General features: G+C 42.1%; 1 protein-coding gene across 1 annotated transcript in view; it reads right to left on the bottom strand.

Moving 5' to 3' along the window:
• LOC311223402 (uncharacterized protein) overlaps nucleotides 1–26,099 on the bottom strand; it is a gene marked incomplete at both ends in the record, with an annotated part of 39,890 nt that extends 13,791 nt beyond the window's left edge. The window contains 8 exons of the mRNA XM_084308190.1: nucleotides 13,920–14,123; nucleotides 15,303–15,466; nucleotides 16,122–16,200; nucleotides 17,094–17,189; nucleotides 17,595–17,743; nucleotides 19,192–19,362; nucleotides 20,464–20,536; nucleotides 26,010–26,099. Coding sequence (XP_084164316.1) covers nucleotides 13,920–14,123; nucleotides 15,303–15,466; nucleotides 16,122–16,200; nucleotides 17,094–17,189; nucleotides 17,595–17,743; nucleotides 19,192–19,362; nucleotides 20,464–20,536; nucleotides 26,010–26,099 — 1,026 coding nt within the window. The remainder of the gene's footprint in view (nucleotides 1–13,919; nucleotides 14,124–15,302; nucleotides 15,467–16,121; nucleotides 16,201–17,093; nucleotides 17,190–17,594; nucleotides 17,744–19,191; nucleotides 19,363–20,463; nucleotides 20,537–26,009) is intronic.
• Nucleotides 26,100–27,058: the final 959 nt, after the last annotated feature.

Genomic DNA, 27,058 nt, shown 5'->3' with positions numbered 1-27,058 from the left:
GGCTGAGCGTGATACCGGAAAGATTTCGGAGACGAATGTGCCTGTTGTAATCATGGCCGATGGGTCCTTGTATAATACTTTAATCATATCAATGAATCCTTTTCCTAACCCCATCCTTTCTAATACTGCCCATAGAAACGACCATTCCACCCTGTCAAATGCTTTCATAGCATCCAGGGACAGCATCGCCTTAGGTGTGGTGTCCTCTTTGTCTGCATCTAGTACGTGCAGTATTCGTCTTATGTTATCATTGATCAGGCGACCTCTTATGAAGCCAGTTTGGTCCGGATGAACTAAAGACGTCATATGCTTTTGCAATCTGATGGCTAATACCTTAGAGTACAGTTTGACATCGGTTCAGAGGAGGCTTAAAGGTCTGTAACTACCGCACTCGGTGGGGTCTTTGTCTTTTTTGAGAAGGACTGAAATGAGTGCAATATTGTCGTGTTTATGGAAGCTCCCCTCCTTGACTGAGTATAAGATCATATTTAGTAATAAGGGTCCAAATATGTCCCAACAAGAAAGGTACATTTCTGATGGGATACCGTCTCTTCCAGGAGCCTTACCATTTTTCATTTCGGATATGGCCTTCTTGAGTTCCTCTAATGTGATCGGTGCTTCTAACTGTTTAGCGTCGTCCTCCGAAAGTTTAGGGAGAATAATTTGATTAAGATATGTGTCCAATTTGTTTTGATCAAAGGTCGTTTCTGAATTATATAAGTCGGAGTAGAATTCTTTGAATGTATCGTTTATTATTTTGGGGTCTGTTACAAGTACTTGTTGTTTTCTAATGGCAGTTATATCTGCAAATTTTGCATTAATTCTTAATCGCATGGCTAATAGGTGACTAGGTTTAGAACCTTGGAAGTACTTCTGTTGTCTTGTGCTGCGTATTTGCATTTCCGATTTTTGTCTGTATATTGCATTGATCTCTGTTTTTAGTACGTTAACTTGATTTTCAAGTCTAGTTGAGTTGTTGTATTTTAAAGAATTAAATAACGTTGAGTAAAGCGTTTCCAGTTCAGACAGTTTTGTGCATTGATTTTTGCGCAATATGGAGGAAAATCTATCCGTGAAATCCTTGATCATACCCTTTACCGACATCCATATTATTCTGGGGTCTTGCACCGCGTTTGCATTCTCCCGTAGGAATACTGTGAGAGCTTCTTTGAGTTGTGTAATGAATTCCTTGTTGTTAAGCAGCATAGTATTAAAACGCCATCTTGGGGCCCGGGAAGATAGTATACCAAATGTTGCTTTTAGGAGTAAATAACAGTGATCTGAAAGCGCATTGGGTATCATTTCCACTTCATATTTATCAAATAGTCTCGGGGATGCAAAGACATAATCAATTCTGGATAATGTGTTATGTCTCGCCGATCGACAGGAGTACTTTCGGGTCGTGGGATTAAGTGAACGCCATAAATCATTTACCCCTGTAGTCTTTGACCAATCTTTTAATGCTTTAGATGAATTTTTTTGTTCACTGGAAAAGGCGAGGTAAGATTTGTCCATCCTTGGATTCCAAATGGCATTAAAATCCGCACCTATTATAAATGAGTACTCGGGATGGTTTAACATTTCATCGGTTAGTGAAGTGAAGAAACCCTCTTCGTACAAATTTGGGGCATATACCGCTGCCAACGCTATTTTCCTGTTATTGTGTACAATCCTAGCTATAGTTATACGCCCCTCAGCATCCGACCATACCCCTTTTAATTCGATATTTAATTTACGTCTGACGACTATGGCTACACCTCGAGTTCTCGTACCAAAAGAAGAGTGACTAATATTATGGTATGTGTTATCCGCTAACGTATCTATGTCTTCCTCTAAAATGTGCGTTTCGCTTAGTAGAGCCACGTCCACATGTTCTTTTTTCATCAGTGTGAGCACGCTTTTGCGTTTGTGTTGTTTGTTTATCCCACCAGTGTTCCATATCATTATATTCAAACTAGCCATAATCTATGCATGTTTTTGTGTAGTTTTTGGTAATGCTTCTGGAGTGTGAAGCTACAATAGATGTACATCCAATTATTGAGGTCCCGTTGAGAGCCGAGCTTAAAAACATATATATATACAAATAAAAATCCCCTATTTTCCCCTCTCCCAGAGAGTCGTACAGGCCTGTGTTCCAAAAACACATCCTCCGCGTATGACTTTCTCCCTTAGGCCACCGGATTGCCCAAACTGAGCATTGTAATCCTAATCTTCCTATGCTAATTGCCATAGGATCTAACATTTTCATTCTAATACAATAGAATGTCGCTTTTGGTCTTGCACCTTCCCTTACTGTAATGAAATATTGTGAAAAATGAAAAAAAAGAGAATAAACTTTCATCAACATATTCATTTGAACCCTCTACTAACATATGTAGGAAACATCAGGAAAAAGGAAAAGATTGTAGAGAAATATTAACACCTTAATGTGAAGAACAATGGAAAAGAACAATGTAAGATAAAAGAAAGAGAGAAAAAATAGAAATAATAAAAAAAAGATAAAGATAAGGAGTGAGAGATAGAATAATACTCAACGTGGAGAAGCCACTAGAACCGAATTGAGTGATTAGATCAAATAAAAAAAACAGAGCCTTTTAGAGCTACAATGTGCCAATCTCTTCATCAGTGGAGTGTTTACTTAAATTGTTAGAATAACCTTGTTGTGTTCATACGTTTAGGTGTGGTTGATTTTTTAAAGTTTTATTAAGGTCTGATTAAACTTCAGTCAATTGATCATATGCTATGTTTATACACACCGGATGTTTAATGTTAGAGTTGCAAGCCTTCGTTGTCATGGTGCATTATATTCTAGAAGGTTGTAGAATACACTAGTACTAATAGACTGTTGTTGTGTTCCAGAATGATCTAAGTGACCCAGAGCAGTCGAGCGATAAACCCAGAATCTTCCAGATTGTTCTTATTGCCAATGATATGTTCTTGTCTCCCCGGACCAGAGGTCTAAAATTATAATGTATTACGAATTGTATTATACACAATACGCCTTTGTGTAGACGGCCTGCATATCATCTGCTACTTTTGATGAACACAATAAAAGTCATTCTAATACTGATATACACAGAGAAAGAGAGAGATGAAACGGCTTATCTGTTTTCAGACAGTGTTTCGTTCTGCCTTGGGGGATCTGCTCCATATCGATTCCAATATTCCTCAGATTCTTTAGGTGTGTGTAATCCAATCCTACGGCCGTCCCTGCCCACGATCGATAACAGCGCCGGGTATGTTAGCCTTGGTCTGAGGCCAGACATGAAAAATGTTTGCATCACCTCCTTGTAGGGTAGACGTCGAGCGATGGCGTCTTTGCTTAGATCCTCATAGATAAATATTGAATGATCACCATCACGTGTCACTCTTTGTAGTCTGCTACGGTCTTGTGCAGTGCTATTCCCAAACCAGTAGGTGATGTTGCCAGTCAGGATGCTCTCTATTGTACATGAGTAGAAGTTCCTAAGGATCTTCTGACTGACTTGGAACTTCCTTAGGCGCCTGAGGAAGTAGAGGCGTTGTCGTGCCTTCTTCACAACACTGTCAATGTGTGTGGTCCATGTCAAGTCCTCGGATATGTGGGCTCCGAGGTACTTGAAACTGTTCACTCTCTCAACCGGTGCCCCGTCGATGCTGAGGGGGCTGTAGTCCTTGACCCCCGACCTCCTGAAGTCCACAATCATCTCTTTTGTTTTGCTGACGTTCAGGGAGAGGCAGTTCTCCTGACACCACTGTGACAGATTCTCTACCTCTTCCAGGTAGGCCCTCTCGTCGTTGGCAGAGATCAGGCCCACCACTACTGTGTCATCAGCAAATTTGATGATTGTGTTGTTGTTCCGCTGTGCCACGCAGTCATGTGTGTACAGGGAGTAGAGGAGGGGGCTCAGAACACAGCCCTGGGGGGCCCCTATGTTGAGCATGATGGATGAGGAGGTGCAGTTGCCTGCTCTTACCACCTGGGGTCTGCCCGTCAGGAAGTCCAGGACCCACTGGCAGAGGTCATAGTTCAAGCCCAGGTCCCTGAGCTTGGCTATGAGTTTGGAGGGGACTATGGTATTGAATGCTGAGCTGTAGTCGATGAACAGCATTCTCACATAGTTCCCCTGCCTCTTGTCCAGGTGTGATGCTGCTGTGTGCAGCACATGGGCTATGGCGTCCTCCGTGGACCTGTTGGGGCGATATGCAAATTGCAGGGGGTCCAGGTTGATGGGGAGGGAGGAACAGATGTAGCCCTTCACTAGCTTCTCAAAGCACTTCATGGCTATGGAGGTGAGGGCTACAGGGCGGTAGTCGTTGAGGCAAGCAGGCGTAGATTTTTTGGGTACAGGGATGATGGTGGACTTCTTCAGACAGGTGGGGATGACAGCCTGTTCCAAGGACAGGTTGAAGATGTCAGTGAATACCGGGGCCGGGGTACCCTACGTCCTCCAATGTACAGTTTCTTTGTCAAATGTATAGTCTCTTTTTTAGACTATTTTTGTATCACAAAAAGTACTGTATTTGTAAATCTGGTATGTCATAAATGTATAGATGTAGCAGTACTGTCTATCTGTATGTCATGTATGTCTCCTCCCCACCGTATGTATATATTCTCTCCCCACCGTATGTATATTTCTCTCCCACCCACCCCCTCCTAATGTACAGTCCCCTCCCCATCATATGTATATATTCTCTCCCCACCGTATGTATATTTCTCTCCCACCCACCCCCTCCTAATGTACAGTCCCCTCCCCATCATATGTATATACTCTGTCAGGATCTATGGGTAACAGTACTGTATATTTGCATATCGTATATGTCACAAATGTAACAGTACTATATACCTGTATGTCATGTATGTCATATATGTTCTGTATGTCATAAATGTCACTATGAATTGAAAATGGGGGACCCTGATGTAAACAAGACAAACGTCTTTCTCTGGTCTGCATCCCCTTAACAATTGTATGTATTGAGCCGTACTGTATTGTACCCATTTTGCAATCTGTTAAATAAAGTTTTCATTCATTCATTCATTCATTCATTCATTCATTCATTCATTCATTCATTCATTCATTCATTCATTCATTCATTCATTCATTCATTCATTCATTCATTCATATATGTTAAGATGAATTGAAAATGGGGTGACCCTGATGTGAACAAGACGAAAGTCTTTCTCTGGTCTGCATCCCCTTAACAATTGTATTGAGCTGTACTGTATTGTCCCATTCTGCAATCTGTTAATACAATTTTCAATCAATCAAAGACCTGCTGTGCTCACAGCCAGCCTGAACGTTCACTGAATCAGACAAAATAGGCAATCTCACTGACCCTTAGCTGCCAGAGTTGTACCCTTCCTGCTGAATTGTTGTACAGAACTTGTAAGTCACTTTGGACAAAAGTGTTCAGCTAAATGACAAAAACAATTGATATTTCTAAATGAGAGGAATGTGTTTTTTAACTGGAATCAAACAGAGCCCCCAGGCTGAGGGACAGTTGACTCACCGGTTTGAGCCAAGATGTCGACCATTGTCGACTAACGAGGCAGTAGCCACACCGGAGTCATCTGTTGAGCTGTTGGTCAATAAAATGCTTTGTTTCATTTGGCATCTGCAGAGCAGACTGGTTTTTGACGGAACTAAACTGGCCCAGTACGTTTGTATCTCAATAGGGAGGTGTAGTCTGACGTCATGGTTGTTCCACCCGTATAGGGATTTATCATTGTAACAATTCTGCCGCATGGAAATTGAAAAGCTTTCCATTTGTGCACAAAATGAGTTCCCTTCTATCACTAACATTATTGTTTAAGCATTTTTGGTTGAAATAAAATTTGGTGATTTTTTTTATGATTAATTGTGAATATTTTCATGTTGAGCTATAGATTGTGGATGAATAAGCACAGAAATGTACACCATGCAAATGTTCATGCTTTATTTGTTTTAAACGAGACGATTTAGAAATGGGCAATGGGGAAATACATTGCGTTGGACAGAGGGTGGAACACGAAAAACGACAATGACGTAACCACTACACCTCCCTATGTTGTTTGTTGCCCATCTCGTTAATCTGCATGACAAATAAAGACTTCTTGAAGGGTGTTTTTGATTGATTGATTGATTGAAAACTTTATTAACAGATTGCAGAATGGGTACAGTACAGTACAGCTCAATACATACAATTGTTAAGGGGATGCAGACCAGAGAAAGACTTTCGTCTTGTTTACATCAGGGTCCCCCATTTTCAATTCATCATAACATTATGACATACACGACATACAGATAGACAGTACTGCTACATCTATACATTTATGACATACCAGATTTGCAAATACAGTACTGTTTGTGATACAAAAAGAGTCCAGAAAAGAGAGTATATACATTTGACATAGAAACTGTACATTGGAGGAGGTTGGGTAGGTGGGGGGGGGGGGGACTGTACATTGGAGGTGGTTGGGTGGGGGGGAGGGGTTGGGTAGGAGGGTTGGGTGGGTGGGCGACACACACTGTACAACTGTACAAGCAAAACTGTACATTGGAATATTGACAAAACCATACTTGGTAATTTACTGTACATTGGAGGGCGTTGGGTTAGGACATTTACAGGGGCCAGTTTCGAATTGCAGCCTCCCGTAGGTGTTCTTTGAGAGTGGTTTTGAAAGTGGGTAGTGATTCACATTCCTTTACAGCTTTGGGTAGGGCGTTCCACATTGATGTGGCATAATTGCTAAACGTGTTTAGTCCCTTGTTTGAGCCGAATCTGGGTTTAACATGATTTGTGGAGCTCCCTCTGGTGTTGTGATCGTGGTATTCACTGACCTTTGGGAAGTATTTTGACATGTACATGGGTACCTTGGTCGTGTAGTGTATCTTGTAGACCAGGCCCATTGCAAGTTGTTGTGCTCTGTCGTCTACTCTAAGCCATCCTAGGTTGTCAAAGTGGGCAGGGGTGAGGTGGGTTCTAGGAGTAAGGTCAAGCAGTAGTCTGACCAGAGAGGAGATCCGGTACAAGAATCGAGTTCATTGGTTGACTTTTTTTATTACATTGGATGCCATTTTGTCACAGGAAAGATTTGCCTCTAGGATGGAACCCAGGTGCGTGTAGCCTTTTTACAACGCATCCGCGTTTCCGGCGCTCTGATTGGCCAGGTCATGTGACATGTGCGCCCAATAGCGTGTTTGCCCGTTTCCGCGTCGAACAGCCTGCAAACTACCTGGCGTTCTATCGCCATGCTCTAAGACAAACTCTAACCTTAACCAACTTCGAAAGAGTGCCTAAGCTTAACCGGCGAAAGAACTTGCCGCCACGCTCTAAGACAAACTCTAACCTTAACCAACTTCGAAGAGTGCCTAAGCTTAACCAGTGTAGAAACTTGCCGTCCCACGATTGGCGCTCATGTCACATGACCTGGCCAATCAGAGCGCAAAACGGGAACCCGGAAACGCGGATGCGTTGTAAAAAGGCTTCAAGCAACCCGCGTAGGTAATTTCATCTTTCCTTGTGACAATATTGTCACCCACTGTAACTGAGAAGCCGTCGGTCTTGCTGAGTTTGTTATTTGAACCGAAGAGAATGGACTCTGTTTTGCCCATGTGTAATGATAGTTTGTTATCAGCGAGCCATATGCAGATTTTGCCTTGTTCCGAGCTGAGGGTTTTTTCAACCTGTAACTTGTTCTTGTCAGAGACCAGCAGGGCTGAGTCGTCCGCAAACAGGAACAAGTTTGTTTGTTTGTTTGTTTGTTTATTAACACAGTTAAACAGAAGTAAAAACAATACATAATAAGTTATAACAATTGTGAAGGAGAAGTTAGAAGCCTAGAAGCTTATCAAGAACTTCCCCTGTTTTATAAAATCAAACAAACAAAAATACAAAAATATGCATATTATAAAATACCAGAATACATTCAAAAGATTCGTGTTAATACAAACATACATACACACAGTACATACATGCATATACTGTATACTGCGTACACAGGGACGTGCACAGGACTTTAGAGGGGCAGGTGCTCAAAGGCTGAAAAGGGCACTACACTTGTGTGTATATAGGATAATATATACACACAAGTGTAGTGTATTTGGTGATCAAATATTGAATATTGAACTATAATAATCAGTGCAGGAGCTCACTTATCCTTGAAAGACACTTTTATCACTGACTTAAAAGGCTCATACATCTCCATAAATGTTCAGGGGGGAGGGAATAAGTGCTTACCCTACAGACCCCAAGAAGTGCTGTATATTCTGTATTGTTTAATATAAATGCATTTTTTTTATTCCAATCCCGATTTGTATTTGAGATTCCCAAATCCCATCAGACTTGACTTCTTCGTGTCCCTCAATGAGTGTAATACCAGCATTCAACTGTATGCGCCACAGCGGTTTCTATCATCATCATCATCATCACCCACGCTATGCATAAAATATATAGATCCGCGGAGAGGCACGCTGAGGAGGCCATGCAAACTGCAATGGAATATGGGGCATCTCTCTCTCTTTACCTAATATTTTGATTCTATCCTGACATTTTTCAGTTGGAAGGGCAGTCTATATGCGTAACGGTAAAAAAAAAAAAAAGGGGCTCAAGCACCCCTTGGCCTCTATGTGTGCACGTGCCTGTGCGTACATAATAATATATAACAACCCACCCACCTGCCTACAAACATACCCATGCACATAACCAAATGCATACCTACATGTATGACCTATTTATCTAACTACTACTTTTGGATATGAGAATTCTTTTGTAGTTTGCTTTAAAAATAAGCAGAGATGGAGATTTCCTCAGCATAGGATCAGCTGCATTCCAAAGATTGGACCCTCTATACCTCACTGAGAATTGCCCAAGTGAAGTACCACAATAAGGTATATGCAGGTCCCTGGACTGACGTGTAACATATAAATGAACATCTGAATTAAAAGAAAAAAAACTATTAAAACTAGGGATGTCCGATATTATCGGCCGACCGATATTATCGGCCGATATCGGCAGTAAAATGTGATATCGGAAAATATCGGTATCGGTAAAAAAAAAATTTTTTTTAACCTTTATTTACCCAGGCAAGCAAGTAAAAACCAATTCTTATTTTATTTATTGTCAAAAGTATGCATTTTGGTTTAATTCAACAACAAGAGATATGTAATGTTAATTTTTACTTTTTTAATTATCATATTTTGCACAGATAATGCTTACATTTAGAAAGCCTTTTGAATGCATCCAGTGAAATTATTAGTTACCTGAAATTATTCAGTTTTTTTGGGGGGAAACCCTGCATATATCGGTATCGGTTGATATCGGTATCGGTATCGAAATTAAGAGTTGGACAATATCGGAATATCGGTATCGGTAAAAAAGCCAATATCGAGCATCCCTAATTAAAACCATTTGGTAGATTGTGATCATGAATGCATTTGTACACAAATATACATATCTGTAAAGTATTAACCTCAGACACAGTCAGAATGTTTAGTTTCTTGAAAAGAGGAGCAGATGGTTCAAATCAATCTGAGAAGGTTGCCAGTCTAACAAATCTTTTTTGAAGTAAAATAATTTTTTGAAGATGAGATGAATGAGTGCTAGCCCATATTATGTTACAATAAGATATGTAAGGAAAGATAAGACTATAATACAGGATTAAAAAACAACTTCTATTTATCAATGAACACACCTTCCTAATTATACCTACTGACTTCATTGCTTTTTTACAAACATGATCAATGTGTTTTTTCCAATTGAGTTTATCATCAACTAGGATCCCTAAAAACGTTGTTGAAGTTACTTGTTTGATTTCGGTGTTACTGATTAATAACTTTGCCTCCTTTTTCGAATAACTTTTACCTTTATTACAAAATACAATAAAATTCGATTTTTCTACATTTAACGATAGCTTATTAGTCTGGAACCAATCTGAGACACAAGATGCAATCTCCGCTACGCCACCGCATCATAGCTTTTTGCTCACTGATGGGGTCCCATGTTGTGCAGTAGGTGCTCTTTTTTTCTTTTTCGCCCCTGCCCTTCAAACAGCCTGAGTCCGCCACTGTACCCATGACAGTACATGTCAAAATACTTCACAAAGGTCAGTGAATACCACGACCACAACACCAGAGTGAGCTCCACAAATCATGTTCAACCCAGATTCGGCTCAAACAAGGGACTAAACACGGTTCGCAATTATGCCACATCAATGTGGAACGCCCTACCCACAGCTGTAAAGGAATGTGAATCACTACCCACTTTTAAAACCACTCTCAAGGAGCACCTACGGGAGACTGCAATTCAAAACTGGCCCGGGTAAATCCAAACCCAACCCCCTCCAATGTACAGTTTCCCCCACCCCACCTTCTCCAATGTACAGTTTCCCCCACCCCACCTCCTCCAATGTACAGTTTCTTCCCCCTCAAATGTATATACTCTCTTTTATGCTCTTTTTGTACTCATAAACAGTACTTTGTAGATCTGGTATGTCATAAATGTATAGATGTAGCAGTACTGTCTATCTGTATGTCATGTATGTCATATATGTTATGATGAATTGAAAATGGGGGACCCTGATGTAAACAAGACGAAAGTCTTTCTCTGGTCTGCATCCCCTTAACAATTGTGTGTATTGAGCTGTACTGTATTGTACCCAATCTGTTCTGCAATCTGTTAATAAAATGTTCAATCAATTCAATCAAACCCTTCCTGGAAGTTCCTGCTGACTTGTTGTACCTTCCTGCTGACTTGTTGTACCTTCCTGCTGACTTGTTGTATCTTCCTGCTGACTTGTTGTACCTTCCTGCTGACTTGTTGTACCTTCCTGCTGACTTGTTGTATCTTCCTGCTGACTTGTTCTATCTGTGCTGACTTGTTGTACAGAACTTGTAAGTCGCCTTGGATAAAAGCGTTCAGCTACATGACTAAATGTAAATGGTTTATACCAAGATAGTTAATACACCTCTCTGGTTAATAAGCGCCTTTTAATGTTCATTTAGTTTGTGATTAATAAGTCCCTTTTAATGTACATTTAGTTAATGATTAATAAGCGCCTTTTAATGTTAATTTAGTTAATGATTAATAAGCCCTTTTTAATGTTCAGTTCGTTTGTGATTAATAAGCCACTTTTGATGTTAATTTAGTTTGTGATTAATAAGCGCCTTTTAATGTACATTTAGAGTAGAGTGTCCGCCCTGAGTTCCGGAGGCTGGGAGTTCAAGCCCCGGCCGAGTCATACCAAAGACTATTTAAAAATGGTACCGATAGCCTCCTTGCTTGACACTCAGCATCAAGGGTTGGTTTGGGGGGAAGTCCTTGCGACATACTAGCGTCATGTCCAAGGGGTGTACTTGTACATCAAGCTGCCTCACGCTACGGAAACAGGAGATAGGCTCCTGCCCCATGTGCCGTTACGGCTCGAGAACCATTGGTTCTCAAAGGCAAACTTTTAATGTACATTTAGTTAATGATTAATAAGCCACTTTTAATGTTTATTTAGTTTGTGATTAATACACCACTTTTAATGTACATTTAGTTTGTGATTAATAAGCCACTTTTAATGTACATTTAGTTTGTGATTAATAAGCGCCTTTTAATGTTCATTTAGTTTTTAAGATTAATAAGCGCCTTTTAATGTACATTTAGTTTGTGATTAATACGTGCCTTTTAATGTTAATTTAGTTTGTGATTAATACGCGCCTTTTAATGTTCATTTATTTTGTGATTAATATGCGCCTTGAAATCCTGAGTTTATCTGTACATTGGAGGGGGTTGGGTTTAGACATTTACAGGGGCTAGTTTTGAATTGCAGTCTCCCGTAGGTGCTCTTTTAGAGTGGTTTTGAAGGTGGGTAGTGATTCACATTACAGCTGTCGATGCCTGTGTGTTGGCTCCCACAGCACAAGTGTGTCTCTGGCAGTGACCTGCCAGCTTAATTCTCCTGACTGCTACTTTCTCACTCAACCTTAGCGGCCCCCCATACAGGTTTGCATTGGTGACATGCTCATCCTTGTTGATGTTAAGTACTACATGCAGCATTCTGGTGTAGCGCCCATCTAGGGACTATACAGTTAACCATCAAGAATGTCTGTTTTGTCTATTTTACTATGCTTGATGTTAGCTAACCCATCAGTGTTTGTTAGCCTACTGTGAAGTGCTTTTTCAATGTTTTCAGCCTGACATGTGTGACAACAGCACCACCCACCACTAGTACATATACATAGTATATACACACACACACACACGACTCTGAAGCTGAAGGTTCACTTTAGTTTATTCTTATTTATTGTGTCTATAATATAACTAAACCATATTATGTTGCAATTGCTGATAAACTGCGTCTTCACACACACACACACACATATGAGGGGCCGATTAGGGCATATACTGTCACTTAAATAATCAGGGCTTGACATTAACGTTTTGGCTCACTAGCCACTGTGGCTAGTGGTTTTCCAAAGTCACTAGCCACTCAGCATTTTCACCAACCAAAATCCCCACACACGCCAATCATAATAATGTATTGAGCTGTACTGTACTGTACCCATTCTGCAATCTGTTAATAAAGTTTTCATTCAATCAATCAATCAGAGAGAGAGAGAGAGAGAGAGAGGGAGAGAGACAGAGAGAGACAGAGAGAGAGGGAGAGAGAGAGAGAGACAGAGAGAGAGAGAGAGAGAGAGAGAGAGAGAGAGAGAGAGACAGAGAGAGAGACAGAGACAGAGACAGAGAGAGAGAGAGAGAGAGAGAGAGAGAGAGAGAAGAGAGAGAGAGAGACCCACAGAGAGAGACAGAGAGAGAGGGAGAGAGACACAGAGAGAGACAGAGAGACAGAGAGAGAGACAGAGAGAGAGAGAGAGAGAGAGAGAGAGAGAGAGAGAGAGAGAGAGAGAGAGAGAGAGAGAGAGAGAGAGAGAGAGAGAGAGAGAGAGAGAGACAGAGACAGAGACAGAGAGAGAGAGAGAGAAGAGAGAGAGAGAGAGAGAGAGAGAGAGAGAGAGAGAGAGAGAGAGAGAGAGAGAGAAGAGGGGGGGGGGGGGGGGGGAGAGCGCGCGCATAGGTTCTAGGTTGAATCAATTGATGAACAATGTCGCCGTTGGAACGTTTCATTATAAGCGTCTTGCAAGTTGCAACTCTGGTAAGATATGAAAATACTTGCCAGTACTGTAAGGATGGGTTGTAGGCAGCTGTGTTCAACGAGCCCGTCAGCTTATGTGTATTGGCGACGACGCGACTCAGTGTGAAAATAACTTTGAAGAGAGGTTTCAGGTTTCACATGGCTTTTTTGTTTATTCCGTCATACAGCCAATCAGAGGCAGATCAGGGCATAATGAACATGATATCTGCCAATCAAAGGTAAAGATTTAAAAAAAATTTAGAATATGCACATGGCCCGGGAGAAAAAGACGCTAAACACACACACATAAACACACACGCATACACACACACACATACACACAGACAGACAGACCACTAGCCACTGTGGTGGGTAGAATGACAGAGGTACACGCCACAGGGAAATTCTACCCTCATCTGGCGGGTGGGCAGGTGCCAATGTCAAGCCCGGTATGCTATTGAAAAAGTTGTGCGTATACCATTGAAATCTGTCACGTATGCTAGTGAAAAGCTTGTGCGTATATACAAACACTGTCGCATTATGCTACTGAAAGCTGTCACGTATGCTACTGAAACGTTCTTACATATACTACTGAGATCTGTTACGTATGCTACTGAGAAATATGCAAATTATTTTTTATTTATGCAAATGTAGCTACTTTATGCTTTTGTTTAACTCTGTGTTAATAAATAAATACAAAATACAATACAAATACAAATACCACCTTTCATCCAATTAAATTAAATAAATTAGGCACAAAGCCACCATCGTTTGTTGAGTGTTTGTTGAGTGTTTGTCTGCTAGTTGGAGACGCTCCTCACAGCAGCCTCTAGGTGGAGACAGTCTTCAACAGCAGGCTCAGGACGATGAGGCCCAGCGAGAAGCCGGCTCTGGAGACAGAGCTGGTGGTGGGGGTGGGGGCGGTGGTGACGGTGGTGACGGTGGTGGTGACGGGCTGTGCGGGCTGGACGCGCCGGAAGATGTTGGTCATCAGCGGCGTGGAGGACACGTTCCCAACATGCAGCTGACTGCTGAAGAGGTCAATCTGGAGGCCGAGGAGAGGTCAGGTGGTTAGCAAACAAGAGAGGATTGTGGGACAGCGCCGCTGTTAGCCTTTTCTTCACAAGCGTTACCTAGCAACAGCCCCATCTCACTTCAAACATGTAAATATGAACTAGTAAAACTATACGTTGTAGCCATGAGTACTGAGTAGTATATCAACGTATTTTATAAAACATTTACAATGTGTACATATTACAAATAAGTACATATATTACATATTATTATTATAATTTTCTTTTACGTTCTCAGAAAACGTCCGAGTTCCCCTGCTGGAGAGTGAACCCGGGGCTTCAAGACACCAAGACACCAGAACCACACTGTTACATTAACCAGAACCCTCAAACCCTAACCAGAACCCTAACCACACTGTTACCTTTAATTAATAATTAATAATACCAAACCCTAACCATAACCGTTAGCTGTGTTTGTATCAGGGTGGGTGTCTTAGTCTAGTGGTGAGAGCTGTGTTTGTATCAGGGTGGCTGTCTTAGTCAAGTGGTGAGAGCTGTGTTTGTATCAGGGTGGCTGTCTTAGTCAAGTGGTGAGAGCTGTGTTTGTATCAGGGTGGGTGTCTTAGTCTAGTGGTGAGAGCTGTGTTTGTATCAGGGTGGGTGTCTTAGTCTAGTGGTGAGAGCTGTGTTTGTATCAGGGTGGGTGTCTTAGTCTAGTGGTGAGAGCTGTGTTTGTATCAGGGTGGCTGTCTTAGTCTAGTGGTGAGAGCTGTGTTTGTATCAGGGTGGCTGTCTTAGTCTAGTGGTGAGAGCTGTGTTTGTATCAGGGTGGCTGTCTTAGTCAAGTGGTGAGAGCTGTGTTTGTTTCAGGGTGGGAGGCTTAGTCAAGTGGTGAGAGCTGTGTTTGTTTCAGGTGGGAGGCTTAGTCAAGTGGTGAGAGCTGTGTTTGTTTCAGGGTGGGTGTTAGTGGTGAGAGCTGTGTTTGTTTCAGGGTGGGATGCTTAGTCAAGTGGTGAGAGCACTCAACCACAACTACAATCATTGTTGGTTCGACTCACGGTCACTTTTTGACTTTTGCTGACTTATACAAGACGTATGAGGATATAACATAATGTACATTATGTACCTTTTTTCCTGTGGTCGATCATTTACATCTCTCTTGAGACTTGTGGTGCCAGCTAGCTAACATCTATGATGAAATGAAACCTCACCAAATCTTTGCTGATTTTGATCGAGTCCTTGAACACGGTCCAAACCACAGCCTCGTTGCAGGCGGGGGTGGTCAAGGAGCCCAGGTAGCGGTAGTACTTGGTACGATCCACTCCTTCTAGCAGATCGTCCAGCGAAAGGCCTGCTGGCAGGGACGCGTGCTGACCTGAAGAGAAGACGAAGAGACACAGACACACTTCCTCAGAGACGAAGAGACACACGTCCTCAAAGAAGAAGAGACACAGACACACATCCTCAAAGAAGAGACACACATCCTCAGAAAAGAGACGCAGACACACATCCTCAGAGACACAGACACAGACCGGTTAACTGTCTGTCGTGTGATAGTGAAAGGGTTAACCGTCTGTAGTGTGATAGTGAAAGGGTTAACAAGTCTTAAAAAGTATTACGTTCATAATTCTCCATTTAAAGCCTTAAAAGGTCTTGGTTTAACTTGTTGAACCCTGCAGACAGTCAGCCTGATAGGAGATGATTTAACTTGTTGAACCTGCAGCCAGACAGGAGATGATTTAACTTGTTGAACCTACAGGCAGACTGATAGGAGATGATTTAACTTGTTGAACCTGCAGCCAGACTGATAGGAGATGATTTAACTTGTTGAACCCTGCAGACAGTCAGCCTGATAGGAGATGATTTAACTTGTTGAACCTGCAGCCAGACAGGAGATGATTTAACTTGTTGAACCTGCAGCCAGACTGATAGGAGATGATTTAACTTGTTGAACCTGCAGCCAGACAGCCTGATAGGAGATGATTTAACTCTCGTTGGACAAGGCAACACATATCGAAACATCCTCTTACCTTTCAGGGTGACGTTGCTCAGGTGGGAGGTCAAGGCGTTCCAACTTGCAGGTGAGTTAGTCGCATTTCCAGACATTTCCTGTCAAAATGCAGTCATGGTTTAGCGCTTGAGTCTATTGTACCCTGTTCTCTCTCTCTCTCACACACACACACACACACACACACACACACACACACACACACACACACACACACACACACACACACACACACACACACACACACACACACACACACACACACACACACACACACACGCACGCACACACACACACACACACACACACACACACACACACACACACACACACACACACACACACTAAAGCTGTCCCCGAAGCCTGTTTTTGGGATTCAAACTTCGTCAGGGTTTTTCGAACGAACATTTGATCCTACGTTTTTAATAAAAAAATTCTTTAAAAAAAATGTATTTCTTTTTTTTATATATATAAATATCCTCAAACTAAATCCTCAATTTGAATAAAGTGATTCATCTGATTAAATTAGTCTTTTTCTTTTATTAAATCAACTTTCTTTAATGAATATAATTCATCAGTTTTTAATACTATAATATTAGTGTAGCCTAATCTCTATCTGCAACTGTGAAGAAAAACCCCATTGGTTTAAACAGAATGAATAGACATAAACAATTAAAAAGAATAGATTTATTTTTTTAATTAGAAATGAAAATTTTCGAATGTTGATTTAGAATTTGAATGCCAACGTAATGAACGAAGGTCCGAACGTTCGAACGCCCAACACACACACACACACACACACACACACACACACACACACACACACACACACACACACACACACACACACACACACACACACACACACACACACACACACACACACACACACACACACACGCACGCACGCACACACACACACACACACACACACACACACACACACACACACACACACACACACACACACACACACACACACACACATCCTCACCTCGATGAAGAAGCCGAAGGCAGCCAGCCCGGTGGGGTCGGCGACGCCCAGCGACGTGTTCCCGCCGTAGGACGACTTGAGGTTCACGATGTGCATCTGAGGGGAAGCCATGCGGGGGTTAATGAACATCTGAGGCTCAAAACGCTCGCCTGCGCCCACTTCTTTGGACTCCTTTTTCAACGCACCTGCATCTTTTTTCTATTGTTTCAATGGTTTTATATGTACAGTAAAGTACAGTAAAAATGTCATTCAATCAATCACAGCGCAGGTGATTGATTGATTGAACATTTTATTAACAGATTGCAGAATGGGTACAATACAGTACGGCTCAATACACACAGTTGTTCAGGGGATGCAGACCAGAGAAAGACTTTCGTCTTGTTTACATCACGGTGCCCCATTTTGAATTCATAATGAATTGTAAGTAAGGGTGCAATTAGCACCGTGCAATCCATTCTTTGTGGATCTAGCCCCCAGTCTGATCCCTAGTCGAACCCGTACCTCCATGGCGTAGCGCTTGCCGTTCACCATGTGCTCGGACCCCTTCACCTCAGAGCCGTTGCCCCAGTGCAGGTGGAACTGTAGGCTGTCGTAGGCCTCGGACAGACCCCCCCCGGACACCTGCACGCCACTCCTCAGAGTCACTTTGACTGGAAGACAAACAAACAAAGGGTGGGTTCAGCTACGTACCGCGACGCTACAGATTCAAATCCCGGTTTATGACCTTTCGTCGAATTGTCATGGTGCACAATTCGTCGAACTAAACTGTCCCTCTATTCATAACTGCCCTCTATTCATAACTGCTAAACTGTCCTCTATTCATAACTGCTAAACTGCCCTCTATTTATAACTACTAAACTGTCCTCTATTCATAACTGCTAAACTGTCCTCTATTCATAACTGCTAAACCGCCCTCTATTCATAACTGCTAAACTGTCCTCTATTCATAACTGCTATTTGCTAAACTTCTCCGAAGTAAGTTGCCTACTGCAGCTTTAATAATCCAAAACACAGAATAATGCATTGAGTTTTAAAGAACATTCTTGCATACAAAAAAAGAAGTTATTCCAGAAAGCCAGGGCACAAAACGTTGAATAATAAACTGAACAAGCATAACATGCACACAGAGTCAGACATGATGGGGTTGTACAAGAGCACATGGATGAAAAACATCTCCATACATTAGGCCTACATGTCCCCGTCCTTAACCACCCCTAGGTCAGGGGTCTGGACTGGGAGAGAGGTCCTCTAGGTCAGGGGTCTGGACTGGGAGAGAGGTCCTCTAGGTCAGGGGTCTGGACTGGGAGAGAGGTCCTCTAGTCTAGGTCAGGGGTCTGGACTGGGAGAGAGGTCCTCTAGAGGACAGGGGTCTCCAGGGGGTCTTCTTGTTGGGATGGAGGTGATGCACTGAACACAAACTACACCCAGACTGACTGGAGACTCGAGTGAAAGGAATCCTGTTTCTCCTCAAACTAGAAACTCTTTACAAACAGTCTGGTGGCGTTGTTCTAAATGACTACTAATCATCCTGTTTATTTTTGTTCCTCTTTATGTGACTGAATACTATCGTTTATCAATACATGTTCCCTATAGTTTATCAATACAGGTCCCTATCCTTTCTCAATACAGGGTCCATATCCTTTCTCAATACAGGGTCCCTATCCTTTCTCAATACAGGGTCCCTATCCTTTCTCAATACAGGGTCCATATCCTTTCTCAATACAGGGTCCCTATCCTTTCTCAATACAGGGTCCATATCCTTTCTCAATACAGGGTCCCTATCCTTTCTCAATACAGGGTCCCTATCCTTTCTCAATACAGGGTCCATATCCTTTCTCAATACAGGGTCCCTATCCTTTCTCAATACAGGGTCCCAATACACGTGCACCATGCACTTACCACTGCACTTGATAATCTCTGATTACCACCCATTATGCACTTTATTATTTAAAATATTCTGTTATGTACAGTGTTATATGTGTTATGTGTTCATGTATGTATATATGTACTACGGTTTGTGGGAGCTCCCCTGAAATTTCGTTGTATACTGTGCAATGACAATTAAAAGTCTATTCTATTCTATTCTATCATTGCTCACCTGTCTTGCCGGTGTTCTCGCTCTCGTACAGGGCAGAGGTGTTGCCGTAGTTGACGAAGGAGAAGGCAGTGAGGGCAGAGTCCTCTGTGGCATTAGCCGACACGATGTCGATGGGAGACTGTCTGGAACCATTGCAATGGTCTGGGGCGATAGTGGGCCAGTGGCTGTCACCTGGATACAAAATATAGTATAGTTTAGTAATACATAGATATTATATGATGGACTGTTAAAAAAAATTTAAAGTGTCTAAAGTGAATGTTAAAAGTGAGTGTTTAAAGTAGAACGCGCCAACATTATGGGAAATTATCTTATCGTCTTCTCCAGAGTCAGACAAGAAGATAGATACCAGTTTCCTCTGTGCATTCAGTAGAAAGATATCCTGCTGAAAGCTAGCCTAGCTTAGCGCAATGAATGGAAACAGAACAGGCAAGCTAGCCTAGCTTAGCACAATGAATGGAAGCAGGTACAGACCAGCTAGCCTAGCTTAGCACAATGAATGGAAACAGAACAGGCCAGCTAGCCTAGCTTAGCACAATGAATGGAAGCAGATACAGACCAGCTAGCCTAGCTTACTGTAGCACAATGAATGCAAGTGGATACAAACCAGCTAGCCTAGCTTAGCACAATGAATGGAAACAGAACAGGCCAGCTAGCCTAGCTTACTGTAGCACAATGAATGCAAGTGGATACAAACCAGCTAGCCTAGCTTACTGTAGCACAATGAATGCAAGTGGATACCCACCAGGGGATCATCCCTATGTTCCCCGGGTCCTATGTTCCCCGGGTTCTATGTTCCTCGCTTTGATTGATTAATAGATTGAACATTTTATTAATTTTTATTATTTTATTAATTATTAATGTCCGCGTTGTTTCAAACGGTTAAGCTTAGGCCCTCTTTCGAACTGGTTAAGGTTAGAGTTTGGAATCAGGGCTGGTGGTCTAAAATGTTCAATCAATCAAAGCGGGGAACATAGAACTCGGGGAACATAGAACCCGGGGAACATAGGACCCGGCAAACATAGACATGCTCCCCAAACCAGCTAGCCTAGCTTAGCACAATGAATGAAAGTGGATACAGACCATAAAGTTGGCGTGGTCCTTTAAACAAAGAAAGCAGGTAAAGGTACTTACTGCAGTTTGTCTCATGGTAACACCAGTCTGTGGGGAAGGAGAGGCATCGTCATTACTGTGTTTCTCACTCACTTCAATGTGACATTGTCTTCCAACATGGATGAATGAGTAGGAACCGTTAGTGGTTCCATTATTACCTACCTATGTCTTCTGCAGAACCGTGCGCCGTGGCGCTGAGGGCACACAACACAAAGGCAACGACGAGTGGATTCATCTGGAGGGAAGGAGGCAAGGAGATCACAAGAGAAGAGGCTGCTTACAAATGGAATCCGGTGAATTATTTACATTTAGTGACTTAGCTGAACACGTTTATCAAAAGAGACTTACATTTAGTGACTTAGCTGAACACGTTTATCCAAAGAGACTTACATTTAGTCATTTAGCTGAACGCTTTTATCCAAAGAGACTTACATTTATTCATTTAGCTGAACGCTTTTATCCAAAGAGACTTATATTTAGTCACTTAGCTGAACACGTTTATCCAAAGAGACTTACATTTAGTCACTTAGCTGAACGCTTTTATCCAAAGAGACTTACATTTAGTCACTTAGCTGAACGCTTTTATCCAAAGAGACTTACATTTAGTGACTTAGCTGAACACGTTTATCCAAAGAGACTTACATTTAGTCACTTAGCTGAACGCTTTTATCCAAAGACCTTACTCCTAGAACCCACCTCACCCCTGCCCACTTTGACAACCTAGGATGGCTTAGAGTAGACGACAGAGTACAGCAACTTGCAATGGGCCTGGTCTACAAGATACACTACACGACCAAGGTACCCATGTACATGTCAAAATACTTCCCAAAGGTCAGTGAATACCACGATCACAACACCAGAGGGAGCTCCACAAATCATGTTAAACCCAGATTCGGCTCAAATAAGGGACTAAACACGTTTCGCAATTATGCCACATCAATGTGGAACGCCCTACCCAAAGCTGTAAAGGAATGTGGATCACTACCCACTTTCAAAACCTCTCTCAAGGGACACCTACGGGAGACTGCAATTCAACACTGGTCCCTGTAAATATCCTAACCCAACCCCCTCCAATGTACAGTCACTTACCTAGTATGGTTTTGTCAATAGTCCAATGTACAATTTTGTTTTTTTGTACAGTGTCCCCCCCCCCCCCCTCAATGTACAGTTTTGCCAATGTACAGTCATTTACCTAGTATGGTTTTGTCAATAGTCCAATGTACAATTTTGTTTGTTTGTACAGTGTCTCCCCCCCCCCCTCAATGTACAGTTTTGCCAATGTACAGTTATTTACCTAGTATGGTTTTGTCAATAGTCCAATGTACAATTTTGTTTGTTTGTACAGTGTCTCCCCCCCCCCCCCCCCCTCAATGTACAGTTTTGCTTGTTTATACAGTGTGCCCCCCCCCCCAACCACCTCCAATGTAGATTACCCAGTATGGTTGTCAATATCCCAGTGTACCCAACCCCCCCCCACCCAACCTCCTCCAATGTACAGTTTCTACGTCAAATGTATATACTCCCTTTTCCTGACTCCTTCTGTATCACAAACGGTACTGTATTTGCAAATCTGGTATGTCATAAATGTATAGATGTAGCAGTACTGACTATCTGTATGTCATGTATGTCATATATGTCCTGATGAATTGAAAATGGGGGACCCTGATGTAAACAAGACGAAAGTCTTTCTCTGGTCTGCATCCCCTTAACAATTGTGTGTATAGAGCTGTACTGTATTGTACCCATTCTGCAATCTGTTAATAAAGTTTTCAATCAATCAATCAATCAAGAGACTTACATTTAGTCACTTAGCTGAACGCGTATCCAAAGAGACTTACATTTAGTCACTTAGCTGAACACGTTTATCCAAAGAGTCAAACAATGTTGAACTTGAGTGCTACAGTGTTGAGTGCATAGTATCATAGACATAATTACCATGAGAAGTAGTAGTATAAGTATAGAAGCATAGTAGTAGGGTATTATATACCGGTAATAGTACAATTATGGGTTTTTTACCAGATATGTTTGGAAGAGGTGTGTTTTTAGTTAAAAAATTGGCCGGGTTTCAGCTGTCCTGACTGTGGTGGTTTCAGCTGTCCTGACTGTGGTGGTTTCAGCTGTCTGTCCTGACTGTGGTGGTTTCAGCTGTCCTGACTGTGGTGGTTTCAGCTGTCTGTCCTGACTGTGATGGTTTGAGCTGTCTGTCCTGACTGTGGTGGTTTCAGCTGTCCTGACTGTGGTGGTTTCAGCTGTCCTGACTGTGATGGTTTCAGCTGTCTGTCCTGACTGTGATGGTTTCAGCTGTCTGTCCTGACTGTGATGGGTTCAGCTGTCCTGACTGTGATGGTTTCAGCTGTCTGTCCTGACTGTGATGGGTTCAGCTGTCCTGACTGTGATGGGAACCAATAATTATTCACCAATAATTCAAAGCTCAATTCTCCACAAACAACACCAGTACAAGAGTGAGAACACAGTGAACACAGCCAAGTAGCATGATTGAAGACAAATAACAACAAAAACAGTCCCTTGTAAGTCATTAAATGTTTCTGTCAAATATTCTTTTGTTAACATTACCTGACCTACAAAAATTGGCTGCAAAAGTTCCTGAAAGTTTCATGTCTTACCTTCTGAGTTGATCTGTTCACACCTGTGTTCTCCTTCTTCTCCTTCTTCTTCTTCTTGGACCTGTGTTCTCCTCCTCCTCCTTTTTATTAGGCCCAGAAAGACACGCCTCTACTGACCTTTTCTCTGTTTGAATATATCTCCTCCCCAAGGGATCAAACATGGGTTCAGGTTGTGTAACACAAATACCTTGTCAGGACCGAAAGGGGTTGAACCATTACTGCGTTGTGTAGGTATAGATTTACATACATACATTTAAGGCCATCCACAACCTCGCCCCTCCATACCTGTCCGACCTCCTCCACATCAACATTCCCGCCCGGTCCCTCAGGTCTGCCTCCTCCATCAACCTGACCGTCCCCCCAGCCCGTCTGTCCACCATGGGATCAAGAGCCTTCAGCTGCTCTGCTCCCCGCCTTCGGAACTCCCGCCCCCCCGACATCAGGAACATTGACTCCATCATCCCATTCAAAACCCACCGCAAAACCCACCTGTTTAGGCAGGCGTATGTGTGATTTTATTTTATTTTTTAAATGTATTGTGATTGTTAATGAACTGTTTTTAAATTGTTGTACGGCACCTTGAGTGTCCTGAAAGGCGCCTTATAAATAAAATGCATTATTATTATTATTACCCCGCCTACCCAGCCCACCCAACCACCTCCAATGTACAGCCCCCCCCCCTCCACCGCACCTACCCTACGTCCTCCAATGTACAGTTTCTTTGTCAAATGTATATAGTCTCTTTTTTAGACTATTTTTGTATCACAAACAGTACTGTATTTGTAAATCTGGTATGTCATAAATGTATAGATGTAGCAGTACTGTCTATCTGTATGTCATGTATGTCTCCTCCCCACCGTATGTATATATTCTCTCCCCACCGTATGTATATTTCTCTCCCACCCACCCCCTCCTAATGTACAGTCCCCTCCCCATCATATGTATATACTCTGTCAGGATCTATGGGTAACAGTACTGTATATTTGCATATCGTATATGTCACAAATGTAACAGTACTATATACCTGTATGTCATATATGTTCTGTATGTCATAAATGTCACTATGAATTGAAAATGGGGGACCCTGATGTAAACAAGACAAACGTATTTCTCTGGTCTGCATCCCCTTAACAATTGTATGTATTGAGCCGTACTGTATTGTACCCATTCTGCAATCTGTTAAATAAAGTTTTCATTCATTCATTCATTCATTCATATATGTTAAGATTAATTGAAAATGGGGTGACCCTGATGTAAACAAGACGAAAGTCTTTCTCTGGTCTGCATCCCCTTAACAATTGTATTGAGCTGTACTGTATTGTCCCATTCTGCAATCTGTTAATAAAATTTTCAATCAATCAAAGACCTGCTGTGCTCTCACTGACCCTTAGCTGCCAGAGTTGTACCCTTCATGCTGAATTGTTGTACAGAACTTGTAAGTCACTTTGGACAAAAGTGTTCAGCTAAATGACAAAAACAATTGATATTTCCAAATGAGAGGAATGTGTTTTTTATCTGGAATCAAACAGAGCCCCCAGGCTGAGGGACAGTTGACTCACCGGTTTGAGCCAAGATGTCGACCATTGTCGACTAACGAGGCAGTAGCCACACCGGAGTCATCTGTTGAGCTGTTGGTCAATAAAATGCTTTGTTTCATTTGGCATCTGCAGAGCAGACTGGTTTTTGACGGAACTAAACTGGCCCAGTACGTTTGTATCTCAATAGTGAGGTGTAGTCTGACGTCACTGGTTGTTCCACCCGTATAGGGATTTATCATTGGGAAAATGGATTATCGGCTATTGTAACCATTCTGCCGCATGGAAATTGAAAAGCTTTCCATTTGTGCACAAAATGAGTTCCCTTCTATCACTAACATTATTGTTTAAGCATTTTTGGTTGAAATAAAATTTGGTGATTTTTTTTATGATTAATTGCGAATATTTTCATGTTGAGCTATAGATTGTGGATGAATAAGCACAGAAAGGTACACCATGCCAATGTTAATGCTGTATTTGTTTTAAACGAGACGATTTAGAAATGGGCAATGGGGAAATACATTGCGTTGGACAGAGGGTGGAACACGAAAAACGGCAATGACGTAACCACTACATGTTTGTCGCCCATCTCGTTAATCTGCATGACAAATAAAGACTTCTTGAAGGGTGTTTTCACATTATAGTCCTTTTTAAACAAACTAAACTCAGTCCTTTTGGAGAACAAATGTACTCATTCCTCTTTGATCCCATTTACACTTGATATAACATGTGCTATAAGTGGTATTTGTTTATAGAAATAAGTGTTAAGTAGCTCTACATTCTGACAGTCATCACTGATATAGAATAAAGTGGTTGGTCACTCAGTAACATGGGTCCCTCTCTGTCCCTCCACTCTGCAGTAAACACAAAATACATTTTCTAGTATTCCTTCCCACTTCATCCAATCAAGATAGAGAACCCTAGATATTTTTTACTTATTTTCAAGAAATCTTGCCAAGCCAAATTTGCTGGCAGATTATTTAATTATTTCAAGCACATAATATCTGTTTTTATTTCTTATTTTTCTCTCTCTCTGATTGTATGAAATTTAGGTTTAGGTTTACTTTATTTGATCAAGGGGGACAGCGTACATTAAGAAAACATTTTACAAATGTAAATGCACCCAGTTTTAGCCAAAAGGCTAATTTCCATTTGGCAGTCCCCCTGCCAGAAGGTACAGGCTAAAATCCTCTGTGAAAAAGGGTTAGCAATAAAAACAGAATAAAATAAAGATAAATAACATTAGAATAAAAACACAACAAAAGCACATAGAACATACGATAGGGATACAGGGCACAATACAGTTATGTGTAACGGATATGTACCGCGATAGTGTGACCAGAGACGTGGCTGGCTCGGTAGCGGTACATAGAAGTAAAACTCACTCCCTGATAGACATGGTTAGTTAGTGGGGAATTCCTTCCTAGCGCAAAGGTCTGTGTTGTCGCCCGCGGTGCGGGAGACCGGGGTTCGAATCCCACTCAAGGCATCGAAGTGCCTTGGGTGGAGTGGAGTGAGTTTAGGGGGGGTGAATGTAACGGATATGTACCGCGATAGTGTGACCAGAGACGTGGCTGGCTCGGTAGCGGTACATAGAAGCAAAACTCACTCCCCTGATCCTCAGAGACAGGATAGACATGGTTAGTTAGAGGGGAATTCCTTCCTAGCGCAAAGGTCTGTGGTGTCGCCCGCGGTGCGGGAGACCGGGGTTCGAATCCCACTCAAGGCATCGAAGTGCCTTGGGTGGAGTGGAGTGAGTTTAGGGGGGGTGAATGTAACGGATATGTACCGCGATAGTGTGACCAGAGACGTGGCTGGCTCGGTAGCGGTACATGGAAGTAAAACTCACTCCCCTGATCCTCAGAGACAGGATAGACATGGTTAGTTAGCGAGGAATTCCTTTCTTGGCGCAGCGGTTTGTGTTGCTGGCCCCGGTGTGGACGCCCGGGGTTCGACTCCCACTCAAGGCATGGTCGAAGTAGTGGCAGGTTCAGCGTTGAACCGGCTACACATGGACACAAGGACAGAGCACATCATGACATAATATTAGAAGACCCAGACATAGACAAACGCACCATATCCACACACACACACACACACACACACACACACACACACACACACCTCAGTGTTGACAATTCTGGTTTTCAATGAGCCATTCCTTAACCCTGCTCTTGAATGAGTGATATGATGTGGACACTCTAAGGTCAGTTTGTAACAGAAAGAAATGTGACGATCACAGTGGTGCATAAACGTAAATATTTATTGTTTTCCAGAAAGCCACACAAATATTAATAACCCTTTCTGGGATCTTCACAGAAAAAAGTCAGGAAATAAATAATAACACTATTAATGAAATAAATATACAGTACTACTATGTACTATTTAAAATCACAGTGCAGGACACACTCAAATGTTATCGCACCTCAGAGATGTATAACAGGACAAAGGCCATATGTAATGGCCTTGGGATTGAGGAACATACTACCAGCCAAAGGAGGAAGCAGAACAGGATGGACGAGTATGTAGTTGAGTCATCTTGTGGCACAAGCTCAGACCTCAGCTCAGGAGATCAGCTGAGACAGAGACTGTTCTATC

This window comes from Notolepis coatsorum (genome assembly GCF_963971535.1).
Source record: "Notolepis coatsorum genome assembly, chromosome: 2".
Lineage (NCBI taxonomy): Eukaryota > Metazoa > Chordata > Actinopteri > Aulopiformes > Paralepididae > Notolepis > Notolepis coatsorum.
Note: the sequence above shows the minus strand (reverse complement) of the source record. Positions and strands in the feature narration are given on the sequence as shown.